General features: G+C 42.8%; 1 protein-coding gene across 3 annotated transcripts; it reads left to right on the forward strand.

The window, feature by feature from the left end:
* Window positions 1-967: 967 nt before the first annotated feature.
* On the forward strand, window positions 968-8,529 carry FPR2 (formyl peptide receptor 2). Of its 3 annotated transcripts, none has more exons than XM_047834128.1 (2): window positions 968-1,002; window positions 6,380-8,529. In XM_047834128.1, the coding sequence occupies exon 2, from the start codon at window positions 6,391-6,393 to the stop codon at window positions 7,444-7,446; it is 1,056 nt and encodes a 351-aa protein (XP_047690084.1). In that variant the 5' UTR covers window positions 968-1,002; window positions 6,380-6,390; the 3' UTR covers window positions 7,447-8,529. The 3 variants fall into 3 exon arrangements, with proteins under 3 accessions (XP_047690084.1, XP_047690085.1, XP_047690083.1); XM_047834129.1 differs by lacking the exon at window positions 968-1,002 and adding an exon at window positions 1,546-1,904; XM_047834127.1 differs by lacking the exon at window positions 968-1,002 and adding an exon at window positions 4,917-5,424.
* The last annotated feature ends 9,319 nt before the right edge of the window (window positions 8,530-17,848 follow it).

Below are 17,848 nucleotides of genomic sequence, written 5' to 3' on the forward strand. Positions count from 1 at the left end.
GACTGAGCCACCCAGGTGCCCTGAAAAATACCTTTATTTTTTATGTTAGAGGTTTCACTAGGTACCCCTTGTGATTATATCTTTAGGGTAGTGCTGATTAACTACTTACAAGCTAGTAGGGTTCCCACAGATTCCTTGGCTGTCCAGGTGTGCCTGGGGGTTGATACAAACCCTATTGTTCTTTATTTCATCTGAAATGACAAGATGGACACAGGCTTTGGTTGTTTTTGAGTCATAACCTTTACATAATAAACTGGTAAACACAAGCAAATTGCCTTCCTGAGTTTGTTGGGCCACTCTAGCAAATTATTGAACCTAAGGGGGTCACAGGAGCCCCTGATTTAGCTGGTCAGTCAGAAGTACAGGTGGCAAGCTGAGAAGTAGCATCTGAAATGGGGGCAGGCTTGTGGGACTGAGCCCTTTACTACACATTTGGTATCATGAGTGCTACATGGACAGGGGTGCTACACGGACAGTGGTTCAGTCAGTTAAGTATCTGACTCTTGATCTCAGGGTCATGAGTTCAAGCCCCATTTTGGGCTCCATGCCAGGCATGGAGCCTACTTAAAAAATAAACTAAAAAAAAAAAAAAAACCAAACTGTTGTGTGAGTAGAGAAACAAGATTTTGACTATCTTCTATGCTTTTTATTGCTTGCCTTGAGTTCCTCTCATCTCACTAATTGTTTCTTTCATTTTCTTGAATCCCTGAAGGAGAAAGGGAGGGCCTGGACATCCAGATTCCTTGATTCTTGACATTTAGAGGGCTGAATTCCTGTCTCCCACAGAAGGTTGGAGGTGAGGGGAATATTCAGACTTCTAAGAAGGGGATGCTGACAACACATCCAGGCTGCTTTCTGGAAACTGCAAGAAGCCTGGGTTTCTGTCACCTGATTGGTCCCAGCTCCACTGTCCCTCCCCCTTGTCCAATAAAGCATCTGCCCGAGTTGAGTCACTCTGCAGGAAGCCAGGAACTAGAGACAGAAAAAGGATCTCAGCTGGTGGTAAGTTGGGGGCTTGACAATTTCAAAACTTATTATTTGAACCTCTACCGTGTGGCAGATACCTCCTAAGCCCTTAGGCCGGGCTGTCCAATACAGAATCCACTTGCCACATATGGTTGTTGAGCTCTTGCTAGGCCAAACCGCGATGTGCTGGGAAGTGTGAAACCAATGTTATATTCAAAGACTTAGCATGAAAAAAGAATGTAAAATATCTGATTGGTAACTTTTTTTTTTTTTAATATTTATTTTTGAGAGAGAGAAAGCACAGGCAGGGGAGGGGCAAGGAGAGACTGGGACAGAGGATCCAAAGCGGGCTCTGTGCTGACAGCATAGTGGGGCTCGAACCCACTCACTGTGAGATTATGACGCTCAACCAACTGAGCCACCCAGGAGCCCCCTGACTCATGACTCTTATATTGGTTACATTTTCAAATAATATTCTTTTGATATGTTTGCTTACATAGAATATATTATCAAAGTTAATATGTTATTATAATCAATTTATTTTACTTTGTAAAGAGAATGGTAACCCTCATATATGGCTCATATTTATGGCTTACATTTATGTTTCCATTGGAGAGCGTTACTCTAGAAGTATAACATTGAAAGAATTTGGTAGTCTTCTAGCATATATGCTAATGTGGAGGATATTTAGAGTAGAAAATAAACAAATGGATACACAGGAAAAATATCTGGTATAGCTCCTCTGCATTATGGGCCAGGTGGGGCCTCTGAACATGTTAGTATCTAAGCTTGGACTGAATATTCAGTAAGAGCCAAATGTGGGAAGCCTGAAAGAGCATCGTAGGCAGAAGGAACAGAGGATCCAGAAGCCCTGAGATGGCAGTGAGCTCAGCATGTTGGAGGAATTGAAGGAATTCAATTTGGATGGAGCCCATTATGTAAGATCACAGTGAATGTATGAAGTACGATCCAGTGTGATGTTGTGATACATAATAAGAAATATATGTCGGGTCTTCATCCTGTTTCTGACACCAAGCTCCTAAAACCCTGGGAATTTCCTAAGTGATGAGAGTAATAGAGGTGTCTTTTGTTATGTTAATGAGTGATTTGAGGGAGGCACCTAAGGCTGGGGGCTGGTTGCCAGAACTTTCAGGTTCAGCCCCCTGACCTCCAGGGAGAGAAGAAGTGGTAGAAACTGAGTTCAATCCCCAGTTCAATCCCCAATCCTCATTAACCCCAATGAGTTAATCAGTCATGCCTATGTAATGAACACTCCATAAAACCCCAAAAGGACGCAGGGTTCAGAGAGCTTCCGGGTTGGTGAAAACATATGGAGATGCCTGCAGAGCGGCACACCTGGAGGGCCCATAGAAGCCTTGCGCCTTTTCCTCACACCTGGCCCTATGCATCTCTTCCAACTGGCTGTTCCTAAGTTACAACCTTTTCTAATCAACTGGTGATCTAGTACGTAAAATATTTCTCCGGGTTCTGGAAATCATTAAGTTTTGTGAGGAAGAGGTTATGGGAACCTCTGATTTACAGCCAGTCAGTCAGTCGCACAGGTACCCTGGGCTTGCAGCTGGTGTCTGATTTGGCCCAGGGGCAGGAGGGGCATCTTTTAGGACTGAACGTTTAACCGATGTGATCTGATGGTGTCAGAACTGAGCTGAATTCTTGGAAATTGTTTGTTGGTGTGGGGACTCCCTCACGCTTTGGAAATTGGGTCACAAAAGAAGGATAGACAGGGCAGATCCAACAGTGCTTGGTAAGCTTGAGTTAGGAGTTTGGAAACCACTGGAGGGTGTTGAACGGAATAATGTCATGATCTGTGTTTTTAAAAGGTCATAGGGCCACTGTCTGGAGAATGGATGTTTTGGGGAGAGTGGGGGGGAGGCATTCGGAACAGGAACAAGCTATTTGCAAGGTCAGTGGAAACATGCAGACCAGAAGAGGGGGCATGGGCAAGGGCAGTGGAGATGGAAGTGATGCTGGGTGTGGATTCAGTTGCTTTGCAGACAGAATCTAGAAACTTGGATTGCTTTGGGTGATAAGGCAAAGACAGCAAGGATACGATTTAGTTTTGGAGCTTTAACAGTTGGGTGTTTACATTCCAAATAGATACAGGATACTGTGAGAGAGGCAGATTTGGGAGGATGGAATAGTTGAGTTTGGTTTGGGTAATGTCAGGTTTGGAGTGCCTATGGCATTCCCACAGGGAGGTGTCAGGAAGTCAGGTGGTTATATCAGGCTAGAGCTCTAAGGAGAAGCCAAGGCTGATGCCTTAGATGAGAAGTTTTCAGTATAGGTGCCCTGGGTTGGCTCAGCTGGTGGAGTGTGGGACTCTTAACCTCGGGGTTGTTGGGTGTGGAGATGACTTAAATAAAAAAAACCTAAAAAGGAAGTTATCAGTGTAGTATTATAAGCCATGAGACCAGATGATACTACCTATGGAAAGACTACATAGAGAGGATGGAGGGGAGCAGGTACAAACCCTGGGCTGCCCTAACATTGAAAGTGAAATTTAGAGGGGGCTCTTGGCTGGCTCAGTCAGTGGAGTGTGTGACTCTTGATCTCAGGGCTGTGACTTTAAACCCCATGTTGGGTATTGAGATTTCTTAAAAATGAAATCTTTAAAAAACAGAACAGGATGGTTTCTTTTTATTTTTAAATATTCATTTATTTGTTTATTTACTTATTAGGTTTATTTTTGAGAGACAGTGTGGGGAAGGAGCAAAAGGAGAGGGGGACAGAGGACCTAAAGTAGGCTCTATGCTGACAGCAGAGACCCCAACTCAGGGCTTGAATCCACAAACTGTGAGATCATGAGCTGAAGTTGGATGCTTAACCCATTGAGCCACCCAGGTGCCCCACTTATTTTTTAAAGTAAGCTTCACACCCAGCGTGGAGCCCAACGTGGGGCTTGAACTCACGACCCTGAGATCAAGACCTGAGCTCAAAACCTGAGCTGAGATCAAGAGTCAGATGTTTGACCAACTGGGCCCCTTGGGTCCCCAGGATGGTTTCTTTTTATTAAAAAAAAATTTTTTTTGAAGTTTATTTATTTATTTATTTATTTAGAGAGAGAGAGAGAGAGCTGGGTAGGGGCAGAGAGAGAGGGGAGAGAGAATCCCAAGCACGCTTTGCACTGTCAGCACAGAGCCTGATGCGGGGCTTGAATTCACGACCATGAATCCATGACCTGAGCCCAGATCAAGTCTGTTGCTTCACTGACTCAGCCACCCAGGAGCCCCTGGGATGGTTTCTTTGTAAGGGGAAGAGATAAGATAACATAATCTAATTTTAAGAAAATCTTGGGTTTTTGTTCTTGGTAAAAAAGAAAAGGGATAATGCAGGAGGAAAGTTCTTGGGAAGGTGAGCTAGAGAGGGATCCAGAGCAAACATGGGAAGGTAGCCACTGGGATGAACGAGAACTCTACACTGGCTGTAGCAGTGCAGGCAGATTGGAAGGTTTGGGGCAGGGAAGGCTAAAAAGTTCCAGTGGTTACCATTTTCCCGTTAAAATATGAGGCAAAGGCATCAGATGAGCGCACAGATGAGGAGGGGAGAGGCCAGGGAAAAGCAGACGGGAGGAAGCGGAACTACAACAGTTATTTCAAAACTTGGAAATGCAAATATGCTGGAGAAGTAGAGTCAGCAGACACACAAATGCTGAGCTGCCATATGAAATTCGGTCAGAAATCTAACTGTGCTCCTTAGTAATTGTGACACTGGACAAGTCACTTCCCCTGCCAGAGTCATGGCTTCCTTTTACGTTATGTGGTAATGATACTTCAGTTTTTTTTTTTTTTAAAGTTTATTTATTTATTTTGAGAGAGAGCAAGGTAGGGGCAGAGAGACAGGGAGAGAGAGCGAATCCCAAGCAGGCTCCGCGATCACAGAGCCCGATGTTGGGCTCGAGCTCACAAACAGCGAGATCATGACCTGAGCAGAAGTCAAGCGTGGGACGCTTAATTGACTGAGCCACCCAGGCGCCCCAATGATGTGGTAATCATACTTATCCAAAAGCAAGACTGTTGTAATTGGAGATCATAAAAGGTACAGTGACTGGCACATTTGAGGGGCTTACCAAATAGTAGTCATCATAATCCACTGGGGTATCGTCTGTGGTTTGCAGGTTCTGTGTCCCACACTGCAACCAGGGTGCGGCCCTAATTTTACAACTTTGTCTCACTGGCCTTTCCTCTCCTGTCATTGCACAATTGGCCTTCCCTGTTGCAGCAACATCATCCCTTCTGAGTGCCTTGTAGGGTGCTTAGTGAGTGGGCAGAGAGAACTTGACTCTGTTATGGAAGTATAGCAGGTAGAAGAAGGTTGAGAGGACAATTCTGGTGGAATCTGTCTGGTTGAGCTCAAATCCTGGCACACGTCAATCCTCAAACGCCATACACAAGGGTTGTGGTGAGGGCTACAGGAACTCTTGGCATATGGAAAATGCTCGTAAGTCCTAGCTGCTACTGTTGCGAGCACTGTACTTGACCTGAACTTGAGATTCCATGATGCGTGGATGGCCCAGGACTAAGCCCCAGGACACAGCATAGAGCCTGGGGAAAACTGAAAGTTCCCGTCTGTTAGACTCACTTGGTCCTGCCTGAAAGATTTCCATGTCCGCTCTCAACTAACCCTCACCTGAAAATCAGTCTCCTCCATAAAATGGCCTCTATTCTGTGGAGGAGCAAACTGAAGCTCAAAGAGATGTCACCAAGAACCCACTGGGCAGGTGTCAGATGAGAATACAGACTGACCTGCCCCCAGAGCCCAACACTCTTCATACTGTTAACAGTGGCTCTCAACTGGGAGTGATTCTCCCCCACCCACCCACCCACCCAGGGGACATTTGATAACGTCTGTAGATACTTTTGCATGTCACAACTGGGGGTGGGGCTGCTAGAGGGGGGCCAGGGATGTTGCTAAAACATTGTACAATGTACAGGAAAGCCTTCCATAGCTAAGCATTATCCAATTCCAAATGTTCAATGGTGCCAAGGCTGAGAAACTCTGCATGACATTAAGCAATGTGCCTCCTCTGCTGACTCTGAGTCTACTGCTTCCCTCACTAAGCTGTAACTGGCTCCTAATCAATTTCTCTTATCTATTCACCCTCGGTGTAGTTTTCTGCTAGTAAACAGGAGCCTTGTAATCCTCTTGGCTAAGCAATCAGCCTGATAGGTGGAATGCATATGAATTATTATGGGAATATGGAGAACTATCCTTTCTCAAAGTAATAGCCAAAAGAGTGTCAATTTTATAGTATTACCGGCCAAGTTTCAGTAGAGTGGGGGTCCTAGTAGAGAGGGGGTACCACTACTACCTAGTGGTAGTTGATGTTGTCCATGAATAGGGAGGCTGTAAGATGGTTCATGGATTGGAAATGGCCAATGTTGAAATGTTTCAGGTGTGTGCAAGATGGAAACCAACCTCTCCATCGCTCCGAATGAATATGAAGAGATACTCCACGAGTCTGCTGGCTACACTGTTCTGTGGATCCTATCACTGGTGGTGCTTGGGATCACCTTTGTCCTTGGCGTCCTGGGCAATGGGCTTGTGATCTGGGTGGCTGGATTCCGGATGGCACGCAGTGTCACCACCATCTGTTACCTGAACTTGGCCTTGGCCGACTTCTCTTTCACTGCCACTCTGCCATTTCTCATTGTCTCAATGGCCATGAAAGAACGGTGGCCTTTTGGCTGGTTCCTGTGTAAGGTAATTCACATTGTGGTGGACATCAACCTGTTTGGAAGTGTCTTCCTCATTGCTTTCATTGCCCTGGACCGCTGTATTTGTGTCTTGCATCCAGTCTGGGCCCAGAACCACCGCACTGTAAGTCTGGCTACAAAACTCATCATTGGACCCTGGATTTTTGCCCTAGTCCTTACCTTGCCAGTTTTCATCTTCTTGACTACAGTAAATGATGGAACAGGGAATATATACTGTACTTTCAACTTTGCACACTGGGGCAACAGTATTGAACAGAGGTTGAAGGTGGCTATCACCATGTTGACAATCAGAGGGATCATCCGGTTTATCATTGGCTTCAGTATGCCAATGTCCATTGTTGCTATCTGCTATGGGCTCATTGCTGCCAAGATACGTAAAAAAGGCATGATTAAATCCAGCCGTCCCTTAAGGGTCCTTACTGCTGTTGTGGCTTCCTTCTTTCTCTGTTGGTTCCCCTTTCAAATGGTTGCCCTTTTAAGCACAGTCTGGCTCAAACAGATGCTGTTTGAGGGCAAGTACAAAATCCTTGATGTCCTGACTAATCCAACAAGCTCCCTGGCCTTCTTCAACAGCTGCCTCAATCCAATCCTTTATGTCTTCATGGGCCAAGACTTCCGAGAGAGACTGATCCACTCCCTGCCTGCCAGTCTGGAGAGGGCCCTTACTGAGGACTTATCCCAGACCAGTGACACAACAAACAAATCCACTTTACCTCATGAAGAAGCAGAGTTACAGGCAATGTGAGGGCAGCTGGGGGACATTTTTGAGCTCTGTATGCTCCTACCCTTCTCCCATTTCCAGCTCCATCTTACCTTGGGTCATACTGAGACACGCATCATGAAAGGAAAAAGTAACATAAGATGTCATTTTTGGATTTTGGGCCTCGGCTTCTTCCCCTGGGATAAGTGGAGACTGTAAAGGGGTACAAGGGAGGAGAAGAGAAAGTAATGGGGAACTGGTAACGCTTAGATAAGAGGGTATGGTAAGGGGAAAACTTTAGTTATTTTACCATTAAGATGTTTGCTGTAGGTTTTATTTTAAGCTATTTTTAATAAGATTACAGGAATTTCTTTGTATTAATAGTTTACTCAGTGTTTTCTTCCTTTAAAAATCATGAATGGCTATAGAACTGTATCAAATGAATTTTATGCATATATGAAGATATTATTTTTATCCTTTTATTTACGCCACCATACATTACCTTGATTGATTTTTGCATGTGAAACTACCCTTGCGTTCCTAGAATAAACCAGGATTGGTCATGATGTATTTTGTCTAATTATAATTTATGTCACTAGATTTGTTTATAACTTATGCATTTATGTTTATGTAAAGATGGGTCTGTTATTTTCCTTTCCACTAATATCCTGGTCAGCTTTTGCACCAAACTTCTAATGGCCTCCTACACAGACTTGGGAAGTGATTTCTCTGATTATATTCTTTCATAAATGTTCAGAAATTCACCAGTGAAGACAGTTGGCCCTGGGTTTTCTTTCTGGGAAGGCTTTTAGTAACAAGTTCAATTTCTTTCATAGTTATGGGACTATTCAGATTTTCTATTTCCTCTTCCATCAATTTTGACAAACTGTGACTTTTAATGAATTTAGCCATTTCATCCAAACTGTCAAATCTATTGGCATGAAATGGTATAATAACTGTGTGTAGTACTTGGTATGCTTTCCTTTACATAATGAGAATGTAAGCTATCTGAAGGCAGGGATTTTGGTCCGTATTGTTCACCAATGGATCCCCATACCATATGTGTAAAATAGTGCCTAGCATGTGATAGACAGACACTCAATAAATATTGAATTGATGAATAAATAAACAATGGTATCATCCAGATATCAAGTGAGAGCCTTTATTTTATTAAAACATTTTTTAATGTTTTATTTATTTTTGAGAGAGAGAGAGAGAGAGAGAGAGAGAGACAGACAGAGCATGATTAGGGGAGGAGCAGAGAGAGGGAGACACAGAATCTGAAGCAGGCTCCAGGCTCTGAGCTGTCAGCACAGAGCCCAGCATGGGGCTTGAACTTGTGAACCATGAGATCATGACCTGAGCTGAAGTTGGACGCTTAACCAACTGAGCCACCCAGGCGCCCCAAGTGAGAACCTTTAAAGCTAGCTAAAATGATCTCTGACCCTCATATCATTGCAGTTTACAAGATTTACAAATTCCCATGTGGCTTACATTTTTATGAATCTGGTTTTGAATTTCTACTTCAAGTAAAGCACTCTGACTGTTGCTTGGTGCTTCTGTTTTGACATAAATCAGTCTACGATAATACTCGGCTTTTTTTTTTCATTTTCTTTTTTTTTTTTTTTTTTTGGCTTTCTGCAAATAATCACTTGCAAATAATCCATTACTGTGTAACATACTTTCCTGATGCATTGGCAAAAGAAAGAACTCAAAATAAATATTAGGTAGTCTTGTTATCAAAAGTCCTTCACCCAGGGGCTCCTGGGTGGCTCAGTCGGTTAAGCGTCCAACTTCGGCTCAGGTCATGATCTCACGGTTTGTGGGTTCAAGTCCCACATCGGGCTCTGTGCTGACAGCTCAGAGCCTGAAGCCTGCTTCGGATTCTGTGTCTCCCTCTCTCTCTGCCCCTCCCCTGCTCATGCTCTGTCTCTCTCTCTCTGTCAAAAATAAATAAACATTAAAAAAAAATAAAAATAAATAAAAAATCTTAAAAAAAAAAAGATTCCTATACCCAGCAATCCCACATACCCTCAATTTTATATATTCATGTCAACAGCACATGTTTTCACAAATGGTCACTGTAGAATTGTTTACAACAGCCCCAAACTATAAACAACCCAAAAGTTCATTAACAGAATAAAGTGTAGTAATAGTAAATTACTCTTCAGCAATAAAATATTTAAAAACTACAACATGAATCTATCACATAGACAAAATAAAAAGACAACAGTATGTACAGCATTCCATTTATGTTTTCAAAATTTTTAGTTAATAAAGTTGAACTGTATTTTTATTTATTTATTTATTTATTTTGAGAGAGAGGGGGCGAGCACAAGCGGAGGAGGGGCAGAGAGAGGGAGAGAGAGAATCCCAAGCAGACTCTGTACCATCAGTGCAGAGCTGGACACAGGGCTCAAATCCACAAACCATGAGCTCATGACCTGAGCCCAAATCAAGAGTCAGACACTTAAATGACTGAGCCACCCAGATGCCCCTAAACTATACAGTTTAGAGATACATACCTATGCAGTAAAATTATGAAGGAAAGTGATGAATTGATTGCCATAATCAAGATTGTGGTTATATAATTGGAAGAAAGGAGAGAAACTGATCAGGAAAATGTATGTTGCAGCTGATGGCTTCTGGAATGCTGTGATCTCTACTGCTGGTGGTACATGGGGATTTCCTTTATGCAAATATGTTAATCTCCATGTTTATCTTCTATCTGTTTTTGCCCTTAGGTTTGTTATATTCCTTGTTTTTTTTTTTGTTTTTTTTTTTGTTTTTTTAACAGTTCAGGGAAATTCAGATCCCTTTTCCTTCATACCAGGAAAACTTCATAGCTTCTGGATTTAGGCTGATTCAAGTAGGGCAACCCATTCATACAGACACTGCAGTTCTCTAAGTTTGGATTTATTAGGACAGGGAGAGCTGAGGGGTCAAAGGGAAGCAAGCAGCAGTGAACAAACCCAGCTTTGGTGTCCTTTAAGCACTAAAGAAAACAGACTTAGAAATAGAGCTCCACCTTGTGGCTTCCAGAAAACTAAGCAAGGAAACAGGCGTCTGGCCGCCTCCTCAGCTCTACAACCTAACCTCACTGGGAGAGATCCTCTGAAGAACCAGATTCTCTTCCAGGTGAGTTCCCCCAAAGTGAATTTCCAAATGCATCTGAACAAGGAAATCTGTTTTGTAATCCAGGAAGTCCCCCTCATTCATTCCAGAATGTTCATTCCAGAGATAGGAGAGTGGGCATGTCTCCTGTATCTCATCCCACCCTAAGATACTAGATAAACTCGCTACTAGATAAAAAGGGACTTTGTGTGAATGTCTCATAATCTTGGGACACTGAAGATTGAGCAACTGTGTTTTTTCCTTGTGTTTCCATCTCCTGGCTCTCCCAGCTCCAAATACCATCTAGGTAACTGTTTCCCAAATAAGGATCTACAACTGATGCTGTTCCATCAGAATCACCTGGGGAGGTATGTTTTTAAATATGGGTTAGGTCACTGCAGCACCAAGCCATCTGATCAACAGAGTCTGATACAGAATGCAGGAATCTGTATTCATTCACAAAGCTCCCTGGTAGCTATTTGTACAATCAGATTCCTGTGCTGATTAGCAGTTGAATAAGTGTTCTCTTTACAAGAGAACCAACTAAGAACCAGGATCAGATCTTGGAGACACAGATATATCTTTAAAGTCCACACCCAAGAACAAATGGTCTTCTTATGGGGTGGTGAGGCAGCTCTTAGGAGGGCAATGTAGGCAGTTAAGTTAGCAAAATAAAAAAAATTTTTAATGTTTATTTACTTTTGAGAGAGAGAGAGCACACAAGTGAGAGAACACATGAGCAGGGGAGGGGCAGAGAGAGGGGGAGAGAGAGAATCCCAAGCAGGCTCTGTGCTCTCAGCCCAGAGCCTGATGCGGGGCTTGAACTCACGAACCATGAGATCATGACCTGAGCCAAAGTCGGTCACCCAACCGACTGAGCCACTCAGGCGCCCCAGCAAAATAAATCTTAACAGAAAGGTTGCTGTACAGTATCTTGTTTGAGATCCTCTGGAGCTGCTTTGGTCTTGAAATGGCAGATGGGGGTGAGGTAATTCTATTCTAAAAGGAGAGGTTCTCAGGATCAGCTAACAAGTTACTAATCAGGAAGACATCTTCCTCACCCTTTCCAACTCCAAATTCTCAGCCTCCATAATCACGCGAGTGGATACCTCACAATAAATCACACACCCACACCCATGCAACCTATTGGTTCTGTTTCTTTGGAGAACCCTAATATATTTTAAAAAATTATTGTTAATTGTTGGGTGTAATGGTGGCTATAGTCTTTTAAAACCCTTATCTGTTACAGATACATACTAAAGTATTTACAGGGAAAATGACATGACACATGATATCTGATTAGAGATAATCCCCAGAAGAAAAAAAGGCAATCAGTGAGAGATCAGCAGACTGTTTTCAACTTTTGAAGCTTACTACTCCTGTATATGTTTCCATTTTCCACTTCAAAGTCTTTTAAAAGTCACTCTATGACCCAACAAATCCACTCCTAGATAAATGCATAAATCCCCTACCAACAAATGTGCGCCTATGAACGCTAGGGCACATACATCGTAGGTAAGGGAAAAACACAGCTGAACAAGTGTGTGTCCAAGATTATAAAATACGTACATATTTCATAATAGCACCAAACTGTAAACAAATCTAATGTCCATCAACAGTAGGATAAACAATTGCAGGGGTGCCTGGGTGGCTCAGTTGGTTAAGCGTCTGACTTCGGCTCAGGTGACGATCTCACAGTTTGTGGGTTCAAGCCCTGCATTGGGCTCTGTGCTGGCAGCTCAGAGCCTGGAGCCTGCTTCAGATTCTGTATCTCCCTTTCTCTCTGCCTGTCCCCTGCTTGCACTCTGAATGTTTCTCTCTCTCAAAAATAAATAAGTAAACATTAAAAAATTGCAGTATATTCCTAAAATGAATTACTATACAATAAGATAACTGAAGTAGTCTGCACAACATGGATCAATCTTAAGATCATCATGCTAAATGAAAAAGCCACAGATATCAGAATAGATCTGTTATATTCTTTTTTACGTGCAGTTTTCCAAAAGGCAAAATTAAACTCTACTACTTAGGTACACATAATTAGGTTTATTTTATTTTATTTTTAGATTTTTAAACTATGTATTTAATAGCAAAACCTTCAGTAATGGGGATACAAACATGCCTTGGAAAATGCAAAAGCAATTAACTCAATGTAATGGTAGGGGCACCTGGGTGACTCAGTTGGTGAAGTGTCCAACTTCAGCTCAGGTCATGATCTTGTGGCTCGTGAGTTCAAGCCCCGCTTTGGGGTCTGTGCTGACAGCTCAGAGGCTGGAGCCTGCTTCGGATTCTGTGTCTCCCTCTCTCCCTGCCCCTTCCCTGCTTGTGCTCTCTCTTTCTCTCTCAAAAAATAAATAAACTTTTTTTTTAATTTTTTTTTAACGTTTATTTATTTTTGAGACAGAGAGAGACAGAGCATGAACGGGGGAGGGGCAGAGAGAGAAGGAGACACAGAATCTGAAACAGGCTCCAGGCTCTGAGCTGTCAGCACAGAGCCCGATGCGGGGCTCGAACTCATGGACCGTGAGATCATGACCTGAGCTGAAGTCAGACGCTTAACCGACCAAGCCACCCAAGCGCCCCAATAAACTTTTTTTTAAGGGGGGGGCATTAAAAAATGAATTCATTCCTTTCCCTTTACACTAAAGAAGCCTCTTGGCTTCTGGGATCCAGGCAGTCTGAAGTAGGGCATCCTATTCATATCAGAGCTATGTTATCTAAAATTGGGCTTATTAGAAGAGAGAAATCTGGGAGATCAAAGAGACAGCAAACAAAACAACTTGGGCCTGACCTGAGATTGATGCCACTCCTATTTTATTTGTTCAAGAGCTAATGAAAACTTGAGTTAGAACATAACCCCAATGGGGGCGCCTGGGTGGCTCAGTTGGTTAAGCATCTGACTTTGGCCCAGATCATGATCTCAGAGTTTATGAGTTCGAGCCTCACTAGAGTCCTGACAGTGCAGAGCCTGCTTGGGATTCTCTCTCCCTCTCCCTCTCTCTCCGCCACCGCCATGCTCTGTCAAAAATAAATAAAAATTTAAAAAAAGAAAAAAGAAAAAAAAAAAAAAAGAACACAAACCCCACCCAGTGGTTACTTGGAGCTCTGGCACAATTAAGGAAGAGGAAGTTTGGCAGAATCTCATTTCTTCACCCCCATTGGGAGAGACTCCTAACTCGCCTACCTCTCGGTCAGCTTCTCCAGATTGAGTTTTCTGGGGCCCCCAAACAAACAACCTTCCAAGAAATCCAGGATATCCTCATCCATCCAAATGTGTATTCAAGAGACTGGCCCTCCCCTCACCCCTCACTGTTACTAGGCTGAAGAAAATAGGTTATAACTGCTGTATACTGTTCGCCCCTGAATTCCCAGCTTCCCCCACCCTCCCCCAAATATCTTCCCCAAATACCACCTGTGGCAATTTTTCCATAAGTCCACAGTGGACTTTCCATAATGTCCACAACATTTATTTGCGACAACAAGGACGGACCTTAAAGGCACTATGCTAAGTGAAACAAATCTGAGGAAGACAAGTACTGTCTGATCTCACTTAAGTGTGGAATCTAAAAACAAAACAACAAAAAAACCCCCACATCAAACTCCTAGAGAAAGAGATCAACCAACAGTGATTGTTGGTGACCAACAGTGGGAACAGGGGCAGGGGAGTCAGAGGCAGGTGGTCAAAGGTACAAACTTCCAGTTACCAGATGAAGAAGTACTGGGGACGGAATGGACACCATGATGATGATGGGGAACACTACCATACAGGGTACTAGAAAGTTGTTAAGAGGGTAAATCCTAAGAGCTCTCATTACAAGGAAAAACAAATTTTTTTTCTCTTTTTGCTTTCTCTTTATTGCATCTAAGAGATGATAGATGATGGACAAGGCAATTTACTGTGGTGATCATTCCACAATATATGTAAGCCAAACTACTGTGTGATACACCGTAAACTTAACGGTGTTTCATGTCAATTAGATCCCAACAAAACTGCATGTTTTACTTTACTTTATTTATTAAAAATGTTTTTGAATGCTTATTTTTGAGATACAAAACAAACGCATGTGGGGGAAGGGGAGAGAGAGGGGGAAACAGAATCCAAAATAGGCTCTGCCCTGTCAGCACAGAGCCCCACAGGGGGCTTGAACTCAGGAACCGTGAAATCATGATCTGAGCTGAAGTTAGACACTCAAATGACTGAGCCACCCAGGTGCCCCTAAAACTACATATTTAAAAAAAATTTGTTTAATGTTTATATTTGAGAGAGAGAGAGAGAGAGAGAGAGAGAGAGCAAGCAGTGGAGGGTCAGAGAGAGAGAGGGAGACACAGAATCCGAAGCAGGTTCCAGGCTCTGAGCTGTCAGCACAGAGCCCCACATGGGGCTCAAACCCACAGACTGCGAGATCATGACCTGAGCCAAAGTTGGATGCTTAACCAACGGAACCACCCAGGTGCCCCCAATTTTTTTTTTAATGTTTATTTATTTTTGAGAGAGACAGGGAGAGAGAGACAGAGAGACAGACTGGGCATGAGCAGGGGAGGGGCAGAGAGAGAGTGAGACATAGAATCTGAAGCAGGCTCCAAGCTTGGAGCTGTCAGCACAGAGCCCGATGTGGGGCTCGAACTCACAAACGGTGAGATCATGACCTGAGCCGAAGTCTGATGCTTCCAACTGAGCCACCCACGCACCCCTACAACTACATATTTTAAACAGCTCCTCAGATACCAGATATTTACCCAAAGAAACCCAAAACATATTTCAACAAAAAGACTATAAGAAGGTTCACAGTAGCTTTATTATTTTTTTTTAATATTTATTTTTGAGAGAGAGAGAACAGAAGCTGGGGAGGGGCAGAGAGAGAGGGAGACAGAGATGATCCGAAGTGGGCTCTGTGCTGTAAGGACAGAGCCCAATATGGGACTCAAAGTCACCAGCCATAAGATCATGACCGAGCTGAAGTCAGGCCAACCAACTGAGCCACCCAGGCACCCCCATATTAGCTTTATTTATAATAGCCCCCAACTGGAAACAACCCAGGAGTGTATTCATAGGTGTGTGGATAAACTGTGGTATATTCATTTATGTTTTCTGCAATGTCCTTTCTCTTTTTTTTTAAGTAATCTCTACCCCCATTGTGGGGCTTGAACTCACAACCCTGCGATCAAGAGTCGCATGCTCTACCGACTGAGCCAGACAGGCACCCCCTTATTGCTTTAAAACAATAAAACGCTTGGTTTCCAATGACTTTGTCTTGTGGAAATTTGCAGTGAAACAAAAATGAAGCCAAATTATTTTTTACTGCTCCAAGATGTCCCAAATTCTCTTAAGTATGTGACTAGTATAATAAGGGTGTTGTGACATTATCGTCAGGCACTTCATGAAATTCCTATGATGATAAAAATGGAAAGACACTGTGAAATCTTACTGTTCAAATATAGTTAAGTACTGATCACAAGTACTTGGGTTAGACACTTTTTGTCAAGTAGGTATTGATGTGGGAAACAAAGGCAAATGAAAAATTAAATTTCATCACTGCCTACAGCCCATTGGCAAGTCCTTGAAACAGGCAGAGTGACCTTCCTCTAGGAGCTTAGCCGCCTGGATGATGACATACTACTCAGGGCAAAAGGCAATCTTAGCCCACCTGCTCCCCCCCCCCCCCCCCCTGCCGTAAGTCTACTTTAACATACACAAATTCCTCTGGAAACTTCCTTTGTCTCTATACCCAAAATATATATTAGCAATCATCCTCCAAGCATATGGCCCACTGATATACATCAGAAGGGGCTCATGACTAAAGTTTTATTAGACAGTAATAAACGACCTTTTGTAACAATAGTTCACTCCTTCAAGGTCCTGGAAACCTTTTTTCCAAAATACCTTTCCAAAATACCTGTGCTGTCTCAAACCCCCTCCCAACTTGAAAGTATAGGGGTGCCTGGGTGGCTCAGGTCATGATCTCTTGGTTCAAGAGACAGTTCGAGCCCTGTGTCAGGCTCTGTGCTGACAACTCAGAGCCTGGAGCATGCTTAGGATTCTGTGTCTCCCTCTCTCTGCCCCTCCTCCATTCACGCTCTGTCTCTCTGTCTCTGTCTCTCAAAAATAAATAAACATTAAAAAAATTTTTTTAAACCAAAAAGAAAGTATACAAGTCAGCCAGTGTAGCTCTTCCTGCCCATGGATCCTGCTTTAATAAAACCACCTTTTTGCACCAAAGACATCTCAAGAATGCTTTCTTGGCCATCGGCTCTGAACCCCAACATTTTCTACATCAGGTATCACAGTGAAAACAAAAAAAGGTGATGTGTTGATATTTTATTCACAGATTAGTACTTTATGAAATTATAGTATTTCATACAAAGGACTATTATATACATGTAAGATAGAAAAAAAAAATTAGTGAAGACTCCCATTCACCACCAGGCTTAAGAGAGAGAACACAACCAATGCTATGAAAGTTTTGTCTTTGCCCTTCTCTGACCAAATTCCCCTTTTATACCCGTAAGTAACTACTTTCCTAAATTTTGTGTCTAGCATTCCTCCAACTATTCTTTATAGCTTTACTATATATAACTCTCTAAGAAACTTATTTGCCTGTACCATTTTATTTATTTATATTTTAATTAATTTTTTAAAATGTTTATTTATTTTGAGAGAGAGAGAGAGAGAGAGAGAGAGAGAGAGAGAGAGAGAGGAAGCATGCATGTGCCCTGGGAAGGGCAGAGAGAGAGGGAGAGAGAATCACAAGCAGGCTCCATGCTGTCAGTACAGAGCCTGATGTGGGACTCGAACTCAAGAACTGTGAGATCATGACCTGAGTTGAAATCAAGGGTCAGACACTTAACTGACTGAGCCAACTGGGCTCCTCTTTATTTTGGGGGCCTCTAGGTGGCTCAATCGGTTAAGCCTACAACTTGGGCTGATACTCTTAGGAAGTAACACATAGATATAGAGTTGAAATAGTTGATGACTTCTTCTCTTATTCTGAATATTCCATTTACTCACACACTTAAAAACTCTCATACCATCTCTTCTTCCTACTGAAAGCCTTTTGAAATATATATATTTTTTTTTCTTTTTTTTTTTTTTTTTGAGAGAGAGAGAGAACATGAGCAGGGGAGGGGTTGGGAGAGAGAAAATCCTAAGCAGGCTCTGCACTGTCAGCTCAGAGCCAGATATGGGGCCTGATCTCACTACCTGAGCCAAAATCAAGAGTTGGACACTTAACCAACTGAGCCACCCAGGCACCCCTGAAATATTTTATCAACACGGTATTCACAGCAAGAACATGACTTTACAAAATTATTTCTAGAGAAAATGATTTCCTCGATT

This window comes from Prionailurus viverrinus, chromosome E2 (assembly GCF_022837055.1).
Source record: "Prionailurus viverrinus isolate Anna chromosome E2, UM_Priviv_1.0, whole genome shotgun sequence".
In the NCBI taxonomy this organism is placed as follows: Eukaryota; Metazoa; Chordata; class Mammalia; order Carnivora; family Felidae; genus Prionailurus; species Prionailurus viverrinus.